Raw genomic sequence first — 17,462 nt, forward strand, 5'->3', positions numbered from 1 at the left:
CACCACCACTCCCTCACACAGTAGTTAATATCTTTTGTGGAAAGAACATACTCTTACAATATTATGATTCTTATTAATTCCCCAACTTATTCCTCTAAATATTTTTGTATTTTTTATGTATATCACACTGTATATTTAGAAATAGTTATTTTCATGTATAAAGGTGATTGTGTTGCTTGTTCTTCTTTGTTTTTCTTGTGCTTCTTTTTATTTTATTTTTTTTTTTAATTCCATAGGAACACAATCTCACTTGATAATATGAAAGTCAATAAAAAGATTAATTTCACATAACGACCAGATTTTCAGGAATGCAATACTTCCTTAAAGCAAGGAACTCCTGTATCTTGTTTGTGAGCGTGTTATGCTTGGAAGGGAAAGAGATAACAATTCCTCAAAATATTAATGCATCTCAGATTCTATATGATCCTAAACATTTTTAGAAATAAGAACAGAAAAACTTCCCTGTGATTATCAAATTATATTATATGAGATAAACTTGAATATGACATTTGGACATTTCCAAAAACATTAGTCTCTACAAAACCTCACAGCACAGAATACTTTACTACAACTTTGAATTTCCAAACTGATTTCTTGCTGACTTAGTACTAACCCAGTCATTCCTAATGATTCTCCTCATTTATTCAAGGACATTAAATTCAGGCTGGGCTACAAAGCAAAGAAAAAAATCCAGGGAGTATGAAAACCCAACAGAGGAAACTGAGAAAGGTGCTGTTCACTCCTAAGTCATTCCAGTAGTGACCATTCTCATCCCTTTCTACATTTAGGTTTAAATAGTTCAGTGTCATTCCTGTATTTTTTTTTCTTTTACAGATGGTCACTAAAATTATCAGATGGTTTACACACAATAAAAATTGTAAATATTTTCGAAATTTAAAACATTTATCTATCACCCAATGCTCTAGTATACTCTTTATACCCAGTACCCATATAAAATTTTCCACTGCCTCCTCCAGGGCTTGGTACCATCCACTTTGAGAAGCTGAAGACAAAATAAAGAAACCTATACACACTTAGGATAAATTAATCAAAGGAAAACCAGAATATATGACACGGTTTAGTATAACCCTTTTAATATCAACCAACAAGAGATAGCCCAGGGTTCTATGATACATGCCATTTAAATTAAAACCTTCCACAAAAATTTCATGTTAATTTATATTCCAAACACCAAATTAATAATGACAAAGTTACCTTTCTAAATTGTTTATTTTCAAAATTGATCAAAACAAAAAAAAATGTATTTTAAAAGAAATATGCTAAGGAAAGTGTTAAGATATAATTTTTTAAAAATAGCTAAAAAATGTGCAACAGAGGAGTTAATATTTGAAAATCAAATGCCATCAATTTCTGCTCCTACAGATGTACTGCCACTATCATTGCCAATTCCCAGAGAAGATACTGTGACAGTCACTTTCTAAGATGAAGATGGTGATCCTGACATCCAATTTCCTGATATTTAATACTACTTACCTGTAAATTCCAACTCTTCACTAGAAATGACAGAATTGTTGTAACTGTACTTTTGATTTTATGTGTTCTTCATTAAAATTTCACTTGCTTTTCACTTAAAGTTTCCTTTTCCATTTATCAATCAACCCATACTGATTTACAGGGTATTTTAAATGGTAGGATGAGGTAGTCAGGCAAACTTAACGTTGCTAATGTAACAACTGGCGGTGTGGCAAACTCACTAATCTGGCACTCCACATGTCCCATTGATACCAGATTAGCATGGATCAACTGATTGTGTGTGTGTGTATATATATATATATATATATATATATATATATATATATATATAAATAAATATCCTCACATGTACACTGAGCAATACAAAAGCATTATATATCATTATCCTTTTATCTTTTACTTGTTTCAGTTATTAGACTGTGGCCATGCTAGGGCACTGCTCTTGAAGATTTTTGGGCCAATTAAAACCCCAGTACTTTTTTTTTTTTTTTTGCTTTCTTGCTAAGCCTGGTACTCATTCTATCAGTGCCTCTTGCTGAATTATTAAGTTACAGGGACATAAACACATCATCGCCAGTTGTCAAGCAGTGGTGGAAGACAAACTCAGGGACACACATGACAGGCTTCTTCCAGTTTTCATATCTACCAAATCCACCCACAAGGCTTTGATCGGCCTGAGGCTAAGGTGCCACGCGGTAGGACTAAAACCCAGTATGGCACCTTGGGTAAGTGACATCTACTATGCCCTTGGACCAACCAAAGCCTTGTGAGTGGATCTGGTAGACAGAAACTGGAAGAAGCCCAAATTTTAATTTAAATAATATTAAACATATCATTGTATAAACAGCCAAATGAAAAAGGGAATTGTATTGGTGGAACTCATATCTATCACTAGCAGGGATTCTACATGACTTGATTACACCAAATATATTCTTGGGTGGGATTGGTCTTCATAAATACATCAAACCAAGGCATGGTATCTAGCTATATTAGATCTTGGCTGGATGAAAATGAACTTAGCTAACAAATTACCAGGGATGCAGGTGAGGTACTGCAGAGCTTGAACTCATTTATGTTTTTCCAGTATTATCATGGGTTTGGACAGGGAGTTATTGAGGCCTGGATTTTGCGACCAGACACTCTTCCTGTCACCAACTCTCACCTGTTTTGAAGAGATTTCTTTTTATTCCAGAGGTTTCCAAAAATGTAGAGCAACTGGTCATAATGTCAACAAAGAATGTTGACATTACCCCTACGGCACTCAACAAGCGGCAAGTATGGAACATGAATATTATATATTGGATGAGCTTCCTGCAGTTTTCCATCTACTAAATTTCATAAGACATTGGTCAGTACAGGGCTATAACAGTAGGCATCAAAGGTGCTGAGCAGTGAGATTGAATCCAAAACCATGTGGGTGCAAATTAAACTTCTTAATCACACAGCTGTGTCCTGAATATCAAGTGTATATACAATAACTGCCTTCATATCAAAATATTTAAGCAGACATTTACACTTAATTAGAGAGAGAACAAAACATAAATACAATGTTGTATAATTAGTAACATGATCACCTAGCAAGTAATAGATAAGTGGTCCAAGCAGGTTATCTACCACATAAGGTTCACAATTGCCAAAATATTCAGATATTGAAGGTTTTCTTGTTTTGTTTTGTTTTTTTTTGTTTGTTTTTTAATATATAAGCAAACAAAAAACAAACTGAAGAAGTCCTGAATATTTTGAAGGACATGAAATCAAAGTAAACTTTAATTACCTGCTTCACTGAATTAGACATCATAGATCAGTGACAAGAAATGTTCCTTACCTGGAAATAGAAAGAAGAAATAACTATGTTACTTTGCAATAATGGAAAATAATATAATAATGGTGATATAATGCTACTGTATTTTTCTTCTTTTTTTTTAGTACAAAACAAAACCAAATTTTGCATGCAAAGGGGGTTATTATAATTAGTTGCAATCATCTTAAGTTATTTCAGATATTATTTTTATTTCACCAACCCCAGTGAGATAAGATAACTAAGAACTGAAAGAGACAAAACTAAATACTGTAATAATGCAATTTAATTCTGTCCTACTTTTTCTCCTACACATAAACACAAGGTCAATAAATGATATTGATTTCTTTTGACTAAGCCCAAGGCCAATTTTTTCTGGAGCAAGAGAGTAAAATTAATTGAATAAACCCAAGTATATTACTAGTACTGCTGTTAATCACTCTGTAATGAAGGGAGAGCAAAAAATTACAACATAGAATGTAAGTAGATGGAACTAAGTTCTGATAACATATTTAATCTAATAGTCTTACTGCTTTAGCCACCTCATAATGATAATGTATAAGTTGTGGTTTCTGTAACAGTGAAAATGATTGAGGTGGTGACAGGGGGTGACAATACTGGTGATGGTGGTGGCAGTAGTAGCGGTTACATAAAGAATCAAAACTACCATGTAAATTAATTGTGAGACATGAAACCTCAAATCCACAGGAATACATTATGCAGCTGTTGGAATGACTGGCATAGAGTAATCTTTTCTCCATTTTGCTTTGTTTTAAATACCAATAAAGTATGGCTTCTTTCAGCAGCTATATAAACTTGGAAAGAATGAGATATGCAACTAATAGTAGCTACTACATGTGACTAAAATAACTCCAAATCATGTTTATCATTCCAATTCAAACTGAAAAAAACCATCAAGACTTGCAGCTTGCTTAGGACAGATAAATGTCAGTTTCTGACATCTATTGTTAACACAATTCATCAAAATACATGCATTTATAGGATTCTTATAATCATTTCTTAAGTTGATTTTATAGCAAAAACGAACTGGATCATAAGTTTTGATGGCCTTGACCACCTAAGCAGAAAATGGATAGATATCATAATAAGTACAGCTCATCACTGTATGAAGTGAGAACACTACATAATTGATGAGAGCTTTGTTAGCTTGCAGTCCTGGGATCCTATAAATATGAATGACTTCAGCAATAAGAAACAACTCCTCTAGGGATTGCCAAGAGATATTGAAATTAGTTAGCATGTCAGAAGTTCCATCTCCCTATTTCACCCAAGAACACCCTTAAAGATATACCTCAGTACAAAAATGAACAAGGTAAAAAAAAAAACACATGCACACACACATATAACACATACAACATAAGTAAGGTAAGGAAAAACATCATGACCAATATTAAAAATGAAGACAGTGCTGGTAGTAATAGATGAAAAGAAGAAAAATGAGAGAAAATCCTTGCTTTATCCCAATTGATAGCTACCTGCAAACTTCAGGTTTTAAAGCAATCAAAACTAAAACCTTCCAACCAAATTTCAAGTTAACTTATATTCCAAATGCCAGTTTTATCAAATTTTTCATTATTTTAAAAATTAACTGAAAGAAAGGTCATATATTTCAACCGAAGTATGGTAACAAAAGGGTTAAAATGAGAAAGGAAAATCACAGCAATCTGTTCACATCACAGTGAAGTACATACAATACACTGACTGGCTAGTGTCCTTAAATATAAATAATAACTTGATGAGGGAATACCAACACAAAATATAGGTGAATATTCAAATTCAAGAAATCAGAATAGCATTATGGATCAAACTTGAAACATGTTTGTTTCCTTGAACAAGAATAAGTGAGAAATTATCATCATCATCATCATCATCATCATTATTTAATATCTGTTCTACATGCTGGCATGGGTTAAATGACTTGACAGGAGCTGGCCAGATGGAGGACTGACCAGGCTCCATTTCATCTGCTTTGGCATGGTTTCTACAGCTGGATCCCTTTCCTAATGCCACCCACTTTACAGAGTGTACTGGGTGCTTTTACATGGCACCAGTACCTGTCACTTTTACATGGCACCAGCACGGCACTTTTAAGTGGTACCAGCACTGGTGCTTTTACATAACACTAGCACAAGAAAAGAAATATCATAGCATTTCAGACAGAATGATAAACATTTCTTTTCCTCTTGGCATAACCTTACTTTCAACATTTCATTGACACAGAATTTTTCTATCATACACTTCACATGGCATTTTTGCATCACCTGCTCCTTTCTATCTAGTAAATTAGTTCTCTCTCTCTCTCTCTTTCTCGTTAGATATTTATTGTTCAATGTTAAGTACAGCATTTCGAATCTCATCATATAGTATTCTATATGGTATTCTTTTATTCTTTTACTTGTTTCAGTCACTTGACTGTGGCCATGCTGGAGCAGGGCCTCTAGTCGAGCAAATCAACCCCAGGACTTATTCTTTGTAAACCTAGTACTTATTCTATCAGTCTCTTTTGCTGAACTGCTAAGTTATGGGGACGTAAATACACCAGCATCGGTTGTCAAGCAATGGTGGGGGGAACAAACATACACACACAAACATATATATATATACACACACACACACACACACACACACACACACACACACACACAATGGGCTTCTTTCAGTTTCCGTCTACCAAATCCACTCACAAGTCTTTGGTCGGCCTGAGGTTATAGTAGAAGACACTTGCTCAAAGTGCCACGCAATGGGACTGAACCTGGAACCATGTGGTTGGTAGGCTTCCTCATTGTCTTGACTTGGAGCCTCTGCACAAGTTTTCAAATTGCCAGAAATAGTAGCTAAATTTTTTTTTGAGTTACACCCTACCATCTTAAAAAAGAAAAAAACATCTGAATGGCACATTGAACCAAGATGTCTACTAAAAGACAAGTTGTGGGCTTGAACAGAGAAGACCTGGTTTTGTACAGCATTTCTTCTTCGAAAAAAGAAAAAAATATGTACATAATTATAGGTATGTAAAGCAACTGTACTAATAAAACTGATAAGAGAGGAGCACATCCTTTTTCATAAATTCAATAAAGTATACTAAACTTCAGCTAGAATCAAAATGTCATCATTTGCTTTGCATTAAACAATGAATACATTTCTACCAAAACAGAAAAAAAGGGGGGGGGGGGTTCTTCAAGATAAAAAAACAGAAAGAAAATGACATTATATGAAAATGATACAAAAAAAACTATGATTCAGGAATTACGTGTGAAGACGTTTATCACCATTGCTAACTTATAAACAAGCCTTCGGATGTTGGCCAAAGATAGGACCAGGCTATAGTAGACTAATTCAACTATACAGCAGATGCAGTTTCATCATAACCAGTTTCAATGAACTTTACCATAAAAAAAAAATAATAATGATTTTACAACATTTAAGTGAAGTCTGAGGTTTTATATATAATGATAAATACAGTGAAAATGGTTGTAAAGAGAAGGTCATCTATGATAGTGGTCATCATCATCATCATTTTAATGTCCACTTTTCCATGCTCACATGGGTTGGATAGAATTTGTTGAGACAGATTTTCTATGACTAGATGCCCCCTATCACTAACCCCCACCTGTTTCCGAGTAAAGTAATATTTCCCTGGAAATGAAGGACACTGCTTGTATATCAGTGACACTCATTTACAAATATCACATGATGTCAAGACAAGGAGACAGTAACACACATATACATATATAAATGAGTGTGTGTGTGTGTGTGTATGTGCGCGCATATAAAATAAAAAGTAACAACAAAAGAACGAGACCTCGATATTAGAGAAATAGAGGATTATTTATATATGTTATAATTTAGAACAAACAGTAAAAGGCTGTCATTATAGTACTCCGAGTTTCAAATGTCGGAGTGAAGAGCTACGATACATTCTCGTCAGCTATTAATGCCAACAAACACTATGAAAAAAAACCCATTGAATAGAAGGGAAGTAATTCTAATAGGTGGAAAAAATATAAAAAATACATGCAACTCTATTCTCACAAAACATAGACATAAAACCTCCTGCATTTACAACAGCTACATATGTATACACTCAAACAAACATGTATATGCACATACACACACAAGGAGCAGGTGATGCAAAAATGCCATGTGAAGTGTATGATAGAAAAATTCTGTGTCAATGAAATGTTGAAAGTAAGGTTATGCATAGAGGAAAAGAAATGTTTATCATTCTGTCTGAAATGCTATGATATTTCTTTTCTTGTGCTAGTGCTATGTAAAAGCACCATGTATACTCATGTATACTCTCTTTTACTTGTTTCAGTCATTTGACTGTGGCCATGCTGGAGCACCGCCTTTAGTCGAGCAAATCAACCCCAGGACTTATTCTTTGTAAGCCTAGTACTTGTTCTACCGGTCTCTTTTGCCGAACCGCTAAGTTACAGGGACATTAACACACCTGCATCAGTTGCCAAGCGATGTTGTGGGGACAAACACAGACACACAAACATATATATATATACATATATACGACGGGCTTCTTTCAGTTTCCGTCTACCAAATCCACTCACAAGGCTCTGGTCAGCCCGAGGCTATAGTAGAAGACACACTTGCCCAAGGTGCCACGCAGTGGGACTGAACCCAGAGCCATGTGGCTGGTAAGCAATCTACTTACCACACAACCACTCCTACGCTTGTGTATATATAAATATATATATGTGTGTGTATGTATGCAACCTCATCCTCATACACATAGGTGCTTACATGCATACACATAACATAATACATATATATATTTAGACATTTATATGCATAAAATTAATGGAAGTTAAAACAAAAGGAAAGCTTGTGCAGGCACATAGTCGAGATGTGGATTCTAGCCATGACCTCGGGAGGCCCAAAACTGTAACAGGTATTTTGTGATATGTAGACATATATAAAGGATATGAGGGGTTTAGTTCACTGGTGATCTAAACAAATAGGTAGGCTGAGTAAGTGCTATAAATGGTCATCCATTAAGTTCCAAGTTCACAGCTGAGGCTGGAACTAGGGATCCATACTAGGCTTCTGTAAGCAGGTATACATTAGAAGAAAAGGACATCAAAAACCAAGGCAGGATGAGTATCTCAAGTCATTTATAATAATTTAATTAGGGTAAGGTTAATTAGAAGTATTACAGCTGTTTCTGGGATATCCCAAGTGATAGGCTAGCATGTTCCGTACACTGGGTATACCGTCATCAGAGACAAAGCGAGTACGTATGAAAGTTCTAGACAGGGAAATTCACAGTTTATAAGGAATAAAATAGAAGAATAAAGAGTGAAAGTAGATATAAGAATACAGACATGATATTGGGGTGAGAGGTCAAGCGTTAAAGGTTTTGGTAGAGAAGGAGGAGTGTCTACTGATCAAATAGGTTAGATGTAGTCAGTAGGGATAGCTAGAAATAGATGCCTAGCTTAAGGGGGGTGTATATGTAGGATAAAACTACAATTAAATGGATAACGGATACAAATTAAAGAATTATAATTTTAAAATTTAAAATTTTGGCTTAGCCAAAGCCTTTTTTCAAATAGTAGACTAACATCCCACGTAACCATAAGTACCATTCAATTTTCAAAAGATCTACTCTGAAATTATCCTACTCCTCGCCACCCAATATAGAATCTATTGTTACTTCAACCAATAAGTGTAAATTTAATTCCTACTACCTAAATATAACCAGCGTAAACCAGGATGTGAACATCCCCACTTCCGAGTAAGGTCAGAGTACAGCTAAAAAGAATGTTAATACTAATAACACTACTGCTACTACTAATGCTAATAACTCTAATATGGCCAGTACTACTACTACTACTACTACCACAGCTACTACTACTAATAATAATAGTAATAATAATAATAATAGCGATAATAACGATATGAGCCAATCCCCTAATACCACCCTTAGTTTTAATTTGTCCATAAATAGTACATCTTCCCTCTCTACAACTAACCTGCATAGGACAGATAACTGCAACTGCCGATCCAGGACTGAATGCCTGCTGCAAGCCCACTGCAAAAGGTTTAACGTAGTGTACCAATGCATTGCCCACGACATATAACATAATTGTATTAGCTACTACATCGGATCTACTATTAGTTTTGAACAGAGATATTCTGCACATCTAAACTCGTTTAAATATGAAGAACATTGCAAATCCAGATCCCTAGCCAACCACCTGATAAATAGAAAAGTACTGTATAGGGTATGCTGGACCATAATGGTCTCTGGCATCCCATACCAAGGCCAGTGCTCCACATGTGGACTCTGCCTGAAGGAAGCCCTCCGCAATTACTCAAATAAACATGAAGCATTTTCTACATGTAAGCATAAGTTCCTTCACACCTTGAGATTCTTCCACAGATCCAAATGCAAGCAAAATAAACACACATAACCACCTAAATGCTTCCATGGTCATTACAATATACGTATGTTTTTCCTTTCCTTTCTTTTTCTTCTCTATCAACATAGGTACTTTAGAAGCCAGCTAGCTTTATTCCTTAAATTTTAACTTTTAAATTCTAAATTTTTAATTTAACTTCTAAATCTTAATTCTTTAATTTGTATTCCTTCTCTATTTAATTGTAGTTTTATTCTGTATATACCTCCTTAAGCTAGGCATCTACTTTTAGCTATCCTGACTGACCACTGACCACACCTAACCTATTTAATCAAGACATAAATACCTTTCTCCTCCACTTCACCAAAACCTTTAAGGCCTGACCTAAGAAGAATAATACTGTCACCTTATTTCTATCTTTATTCTTTTTATTCCTTATTTTTTATTTTGATTTTACTTTACTTTCAATCTCATTCATTCTCCACCCCACCACACCTATCACATTCCTGTCTTTCTGTTTTCTCTCTTTCTCCTCTCTTCTATCCACTCACCCACAACCCACTTCTGTCTTTCTCACTCTATATACCCACGTGGACCATTTGCACACTAGTTAACCACTTCAACATGAATGCATCAATCAAAATTCTGCCTGGATTTACCTGGGATTAAGCATAAGGACCTATACTTTTAGGAAAGTATGGACCATCCTCCATACCCTCTGAAAAAAGATGAACTGTGAACTTTTATTATTCTGTCTGTTTTCTTGTATCTACATTTATTCTTTATAAACTGTGAATTTCCCTGTCTAGAACTTTCATACATACTTTGTCTCTGATGACGGTATACCCAGTGTACGGAACATGCTAGCCTATCACTTGGGATATCCCAGAAACAGCTGTAAGACTTCTAATTAACCTTACCCTAATTAAATTATTGTAAATGACTTGAGATACTCATCCTGCCTTGGTTTTTGATGTCCTTTTCCCTGATAGATCGCTGACCACTACATTTATATATTTTTTTTCCTTGTTTCTCTCCTTATTTCTTTCTGTGTTCCTTTCAGTTGAAGAGCGTAGCTCGAAACGTCAAAGACTTTCTCTATTCCCGAGCGTTAAACTTGTTTACACCACCTGTCTTCGTCTGTTGCTTTTTTTTTTCGTAAATTCTCCCATATATATATATATATATATATATATATATATATATATATATATATATATATATATATACGTGTGTGTGTGTGTGTGTGTGTGTAAAATCAACAGGCTTCTTTCGGTTTCTACAAACTCTACTCATAAGGCTTTGGTCAGTCCCAGAGCTATAGTAAATGACACCACAAATGCTAAGCTGCCTGACTGAACCCAGAACCATGTGGTTGGGAGGCAAATTTCTTACAAGACAGCCACGCCTGTGAGCAATAATACTGTATCAACATAAAATTAAATCAATGAATCAGTATTTATATTACAACCTTTGAAAGCTTAGCTTCCTTTGCTATTGTTAAGAATTACATTTGAAGATGGGGATGGGTGTATAAAGAAAGAAAACCGTGCTATCACCCTCAGTAAATTTATGATAGATATTTTTCTACACGCAACATACAGAATACCAGTTCAAATAGACTGAAAGAAATGAAGGCTATTCGTAAAGACAGTTATTCCTAATAACTAATTTTATCTCACCAACACCTCATTTCCTAAACTCGGGTCCACTAATTTTCTAATTTCTTCTCGTCTCTTCGCTTCTTACCAAATGACAATGAGCTTCTTTCTTAACCAATGGACAGCACCGAAGCAAAAGTTAATCAAAACAGCTCCATCCACTCATCTTCATGCAATTCCTCACCTACTCCAGACAACATTATTTCAAGAAATAAGGTGCCCCTGATAAACATTTATCCAATACTTTATTTTAAACAATAAAATACGATTTGAGGAAGATTCGGTTGTTATTTCTCGAAGGTCGAAAGACCACGTAGAGGCTCCTTCTACTTGCGGCTAAACAACGAGCAGCTACACGGCCGTTCGAACAGCTATAAGTAGAAGCAAAATACCTCTCAACTACACTGCACTATCTTAAGAAGAAGGGAAGCACACGCCAAACAAGGTAGACATAGCCTATATCTATAATATATATATATAAAGACCGGAAAGAGAGATCTAAGGTTAAACAGCAACATTACTTCTTACTCAGCCACTCGAACATCTAACATTATTAGCAGCTAAATTTCCTTCAAATCACACCCCTAAAAGCACTGTGTGTGTGTGTGTGTGTGGTGGGGGGGGGCAGTATGGTTACGAATGGAAGGCTTAATCAGCGCTAAACAATAGCGTTTCTCCTTCCAATGTTCCTACACTAAATAAGAAGATAGAATAGCTAATTGTGTGAGAGGCACCAGGACATCTGATCTTAAGCTGATACCTAACTACAGGTGTTTTGTACACCAGAAAAAGTCTTAATTCTACTTAGGTTTAACTAGCCGAACAATAAGCACCAAAGTTTCTAATCATCAACTCGAGCACTATCCAAAACTGAATTAGTCTCTTAATTACTTAATACTACGGAAACGGGGGATGCGTACAGCGTCCTGTGGCACCAAAACATCCGATTGATGATATTAACCTTTGACATTCCATTCTTTACTGACTGCATGTTTTAACCTATGGCTATTTGCAGTTATAACCCTCAAAGTATTCCTAGATTTAACAGTAAAAACACAAAGAATTCACAAATCAGCAATAAGTTATTAATTTTGGGGTTCAAACCCAGCAGGGGGTCAGCTTAATTTTCAATCTGCCAGGGTCGATATAATAAGCGTAGGACTTGTGTCAATTCATAGAACCTTGTAGTTTTTGTAGTCCGTATTTCGAAGAAACTGATGAAGGAACGTGTGTATGCACGTGTTTTTTTGTTTTTTTTTAAGCAAAACGATTAACTTAATTTACTTTCTTTCAAACAAGCCATTGAAATGCCGTCACATACCTACCTAAATGTAATTAATTTTACTTTCAGTTTTTCTACATTACAAACCTTTCAATTTCATAAAGCTATTTATGTCCATCGTCAAATAAAAATAAGACAGTCGAAAGGAGGAAAGTATAATAAAACTCTACTAATATAAAAATAAATGTTACAGAACTATATAAGTAGATAGCTAGGACTACACTGCTGCTGTCTAGTTCATATGGAGTTTGAAACTCACGGGATGCAACTTTAAAAGGAAACCTAAACATTTGTTTTAGAAAAGCGACACCTCAACAATTAGGTCAAAGAACGAAAGAAAGAATAAGAGGGAAAACAAAAGATCCCGGAGTATGAAGAGGAGGGGAGAGAGAGAGCTAACATGTAATTAGTGCGATGTTAATTAGACCAGTTGTTGAACACAATCACAGTAAGAAAAACGTTTCATTTGGAAATACGAGTAGAGATTGAACAAATAATAATTTCAGATCGCCTCGCCTGTTTATAAAACAAACGTTCTCACACAAAACATTCAATTTTCTCCGGCCTTTCTTTAACCATAATGGAAGGGGAGAATCATACACAAAAGACACAACAGTTACACAACACTACCGATATTTTACTTTAAACTTCAGCATGTTTTTGCTAATGACTTCTGAAAATAATGATATACATGTGTTTTATATATATTGGCTAAACTGGCAATATGACCATCCCCAAGTACAACAATATATATATATATATATATATATATATATATATATATATATATATATATATATATATATATATATATATATAGAAGCACATACGTTTATGTAAATTTCTATATATGCCAGCGTGTAAAAATCCGCAAATGTATGTTTAATTATGTACTATTGTTTAGCTTCTTGTCAGCCCCGACTGGAGCAGATCTAAAAGCAAAGGCGTTCCAACCATGACAATCGCATTTTTTTTTGTATATCCAAGACATTATCCAATGTCATTCCTTTCATAAGACAGTAGTGTGTAATTTCAGTGAATCTGACTGCTATTTCTAGCATGCTAAGCATAGCGGCTCTGTCGTTGGCTCGTTCGATTGCTTTTGTTTATATTCGTATATATGTGAGGTGTATGTATATTTGTATATTTTCGTGTCCGTGTGTCCATACATATATAGATGCATAAATACATACACACATACGTATAAGTGAATGTGTACGTGAAAGTAACTGAATATGATATATACTCACACAGTTGTTTGGCGAAAAACATTAGTAATAAAAATCCTAGTTTTGCTAAACCAAAAATCCAAGCCGAGCATATAAATCCGGAAATTTATCGATGACAAGTGCGTTGTGCGTATGAGAAAGAGCGAGAGAGAGAGAAGAGAGAGGGGTTATGTGTGCGTGTATGAGAGTGTATGTTTATACAACTTGTTTACAGTGACTACATTGCATAGTGTGGAGATGGAGATGGAGATCTCTTGATGGTGGCGCTGGCGATGCAAACCTACGAAGTCACTGGATATTATTTGTCTTTTAACACAGGAAGCTTCACGAATTTCTAGTTGGTTTGTTCACCGGCCGATCCTGTCAAATTAATAACTGTTTTGAAAAACTCGAACTGGAATATTACCCGAATAACATATTCTACGTATTTTTTTTTTTTTTAATCTTTTTCTTGTTGCCTTTAGCACCGATAATAGTGTGTGGACTTAGGGTAAAGTAGGGAGGAAGACAAGGGTCAAAGTGATGGTTAGAGGAGAAGAAATTGCGTGAGTAGCAGTGAGCGGGACGTGGACCCAGGAAGATGGCATAGGAACTTTTGAAACAATAGAAAGGATTCACAATGATAATTATAACGACAAAACTACAATCAATAATAATAACTTGCATAGATACAAAGCCACTGATTTATAAAGTGAGATGTAATTGGGATTATGTGACGTTCATGCCTTTCTAAAAAAGCTTTAGTGATTGATATTAAAGTTGTTAATGATATAAAACGAAATGGCTACAACCGGGGGGGGGGGAAGTAGTGTAAATATTTTTTCACAATGCCTAACATTTTTGACGGGATAAAAAATTGGATTCTAAGGTGTTCATGCCTTTTAGAAAGACATCAGTGGCATAATTTACGGACGAAAAAAAGAGGAAGACGAAGAAAATACAAAGAAAAGAAAAAATTAAGAACAAGCAGCAGCTGAAATAGTCAACGCAGTTACTAAACAGAAAATGAAAAAGAAAATCTTAACTGCAGTAAAGTATAAAAAAATATAATGGATAAGGTCATTTGCTTTAAATTAATAGTTTTTCAAATGATTAATCAGTAATAATACAATGTGTAATGCTAAACATATATTTGCCACAAGGAAAAAATATGCAAACACGACAAATATTCGGTACCGCACAACAGAATAACACGATAACATAGCCTGTGTTTAGGTAGGTATATGTGTGTGTGTACATACATAACAATATAAAGTGAGGAAACTCGGAGTAGCAACCAAGTAAATCATTAGCTTCAAGTTAATAAAATTCTACATATATTATTTTTCAATTGCTTGTACTCCCAAACGTGTAGGTATGTGAGTGTATGATATTCCATGAGTAAAGCCCTCGAAAGCACACCCCAATGAGAGAATGATGATCTTGTCTTTTTCAACAGCAAAACCCCTCAAGCCCTACTCGTATCAAGAAAACACCATAGCACCTTACCCTCTTTAAACATAAGCAACGGGAGCCCTCTCAATCGCTCTAAATGTTAGTTTCACAATCACAGAGGAGCTCTCCTGACAAAAAGCAAACACATAAAATAGACAGAGCCTTTATTCCAAATAATTTACCTTCCGATAATTAAGGACACTCTACAAAGCTCAAGTAAGACCCATAACAACAGAGTATTATTCCTACACTTGGGATATTGATATTGCTGCACACACACACACACACACACATCTAAGAGCATGTCCAGGATAAGGCCACTGACTAACAAAATCACTCGAAGACACACTCCAGCCTCTTAGCACACAAGTGTATTATCTCATCTCTTTACTTTTTCTACTGCGACTATAATGGCCTCTCCTCCTTGGAGCTGGCTCCTCCTGACTTATTCATCACACCTCCTCTCATTACCCATGTTGTGTCAAGCTAGCCCCACCCTAAGCAACACACCCAGTCGCAATCTTAACATCACCCAATCAGAAACCCCCTCCTTGCTCATACCTTTCCTGCAGGTTTCAGCTTGCAACAGCTTAAGAAGAATGTTGAAGAGCACGAATGTCACTAGTCTCAGGAGGGCCACACCATTACTCCACTCTCTAGAAGTCAATAAATAAATGACTATTCCAGTTGTCTGATCAACTGAGTTATCAACTCACTGAATCATGATACATGTTGCACAGTACTTTCTAAACATGCATATCCTGACTCTAATCCTTGATCCAGAATCAGTGTACATAGTGGCTAGCCCTTGGAAATAGAATGTATAGTCTGTTTGATGAACTTTCAATACAGTTTTTATCTACTTAATTATGCTCATAGGGCTTGGGTCAACACAAGACTACAGTATAAGACATTCACCTAAGATACCACACAGTAGAATTAAACCTGGAACCACTTAATAGCTCAGCCAATAAATACTCTGAATTTTTTGAAATTCTTCTGAATGATATTTGGACCTACTTCCATTTATTGATGTCTGATTGCTGGATATAGTTAACCAAATTTATTTAAAACTGAGTGCTTTATTGATGTCTGCCTGGATTTTTAATCTCATTTTTTCTTCTAATCATATATATGAAGATAACATGGACGCTGCTCAGGTTCGAAAGATTGACCGTTGTGTAAACCTCCTCGAGGAATGTGAAGACGCAGGCTGGAAAGTGGAGCATTTTCCAATCAAAGTCGGATGAAGAGGATTTGTTGGACACAGTATGGACGACTTGTTATCATTAGGCCTAACTCATCGAAAAGTAAATATCACCATGACCGATATCCAAACTACAGTGGAGAAGGCCAGCCACTGGATTTCGTTAAAAAGAGACGATGAGCGATGGCTAGAAGGAATATTGAGCTTTATTGATAACCAGATGATCTAGTGAATGTGGCCACATGTCAGTGGTGGGGGGGCAGTGTGCATTGATGCCGTCAAGAAGTAGGCCCCGAAACGGCACACATTCTCTTCTGATGACCCATAGACTTGCTGGCTTCGGTATGCAGAACTTTCAACTGGTAGCACTTGCATGTACAAGTTGTTTGCAAAACATATATATATTGCTTAGGCACTGCAAGATTCATAACCTGGTGCAGAACTTGATATACATATGTTTCAGAACAAAGTGTTAGACGAGTGTAGAGCAGTAATAAGAAAAAGTGATGACTTCATTAAAAGATACAGCTAATGAAGTTCATAACATAACTAGCATTTTTCCTGTGTCATCTCTCCTTCGTATATATATATATATATATATATATATATATATATATATATATATATATATATATTTATATATGCCTGCATGCATACATACACACATAAAGAAGAGAAAAAAATATTCAACATAAGTAGTAGAGTACTTTCATTTGCTCAGGACTAATAATTCACTTTGTCACTTACTCTGGGTTTCTCACATGTATTAATGTTTGAATTAATTTAAGCAACAAAGGCAGCAAATGCATACAAGTGAAAAATTTAATGTGGAGGTAGAGTGAATCATCAGCTTTAAACAAATACATGTGTACATTCATGTGTGTGTAAATAGACACATATATTCAGCTCATAGTCAATGTATCAGATACAGATGTGCATATTTAAACTATTCTTTTTTT

At 35.3% G+C, this 17,462-nt stretch overlaps 1 protein-coding gene across 6 annotated transcripts in view; it reads right to left on the minus strand.

Moving 5' to 3' along the window:
* The window catches only part of LOC106883562 (chromodomain Y-like protein 2), a 188,767-nt gene that overhangs the window by 63,244 nt on the left and 108,061 nt on the right, over nt 1–17,462 (minus strand). For 4 of the 6 annotated variants that reach the window (XM_052967614.2, XM_052967606.2, XM_052967617.2 and 1 more), the window contains one exon: nt 3,269–3,319. The exons of 1 other annotated variant lie outside the window; for it this stretch is intronic. In XM_052967614.2, the coding sequence (XP_052823574.1) occupies nt 3,269–3,292 (24 nt within the window). In that variant the 5' untranslated portion in view covers nt 3,293–3,319. Of the gene's footprint in view, nt 1–3,268; nt 3,320–13,883; nt 14,379–17,462 lie in introns of those variants that run through there. One more of the 6 variants, XM_014934614.3, reaches the window with a different exon arrangement.

Source organism: Octopus bimaculoides, chromosome 1 (assembly GCF_046866305.1).
Source record: "Octopus bimaculoides isolate indiv1 chromosome 1, ASM4686630v1, whole genome shotgun sequence".
Lineage (NCBI taxonomy): Eukaryota > Metazoa > Mollusca > Cephalopoda > Octopoda > Octopodidae > Octopus > Octopus bimaculoides.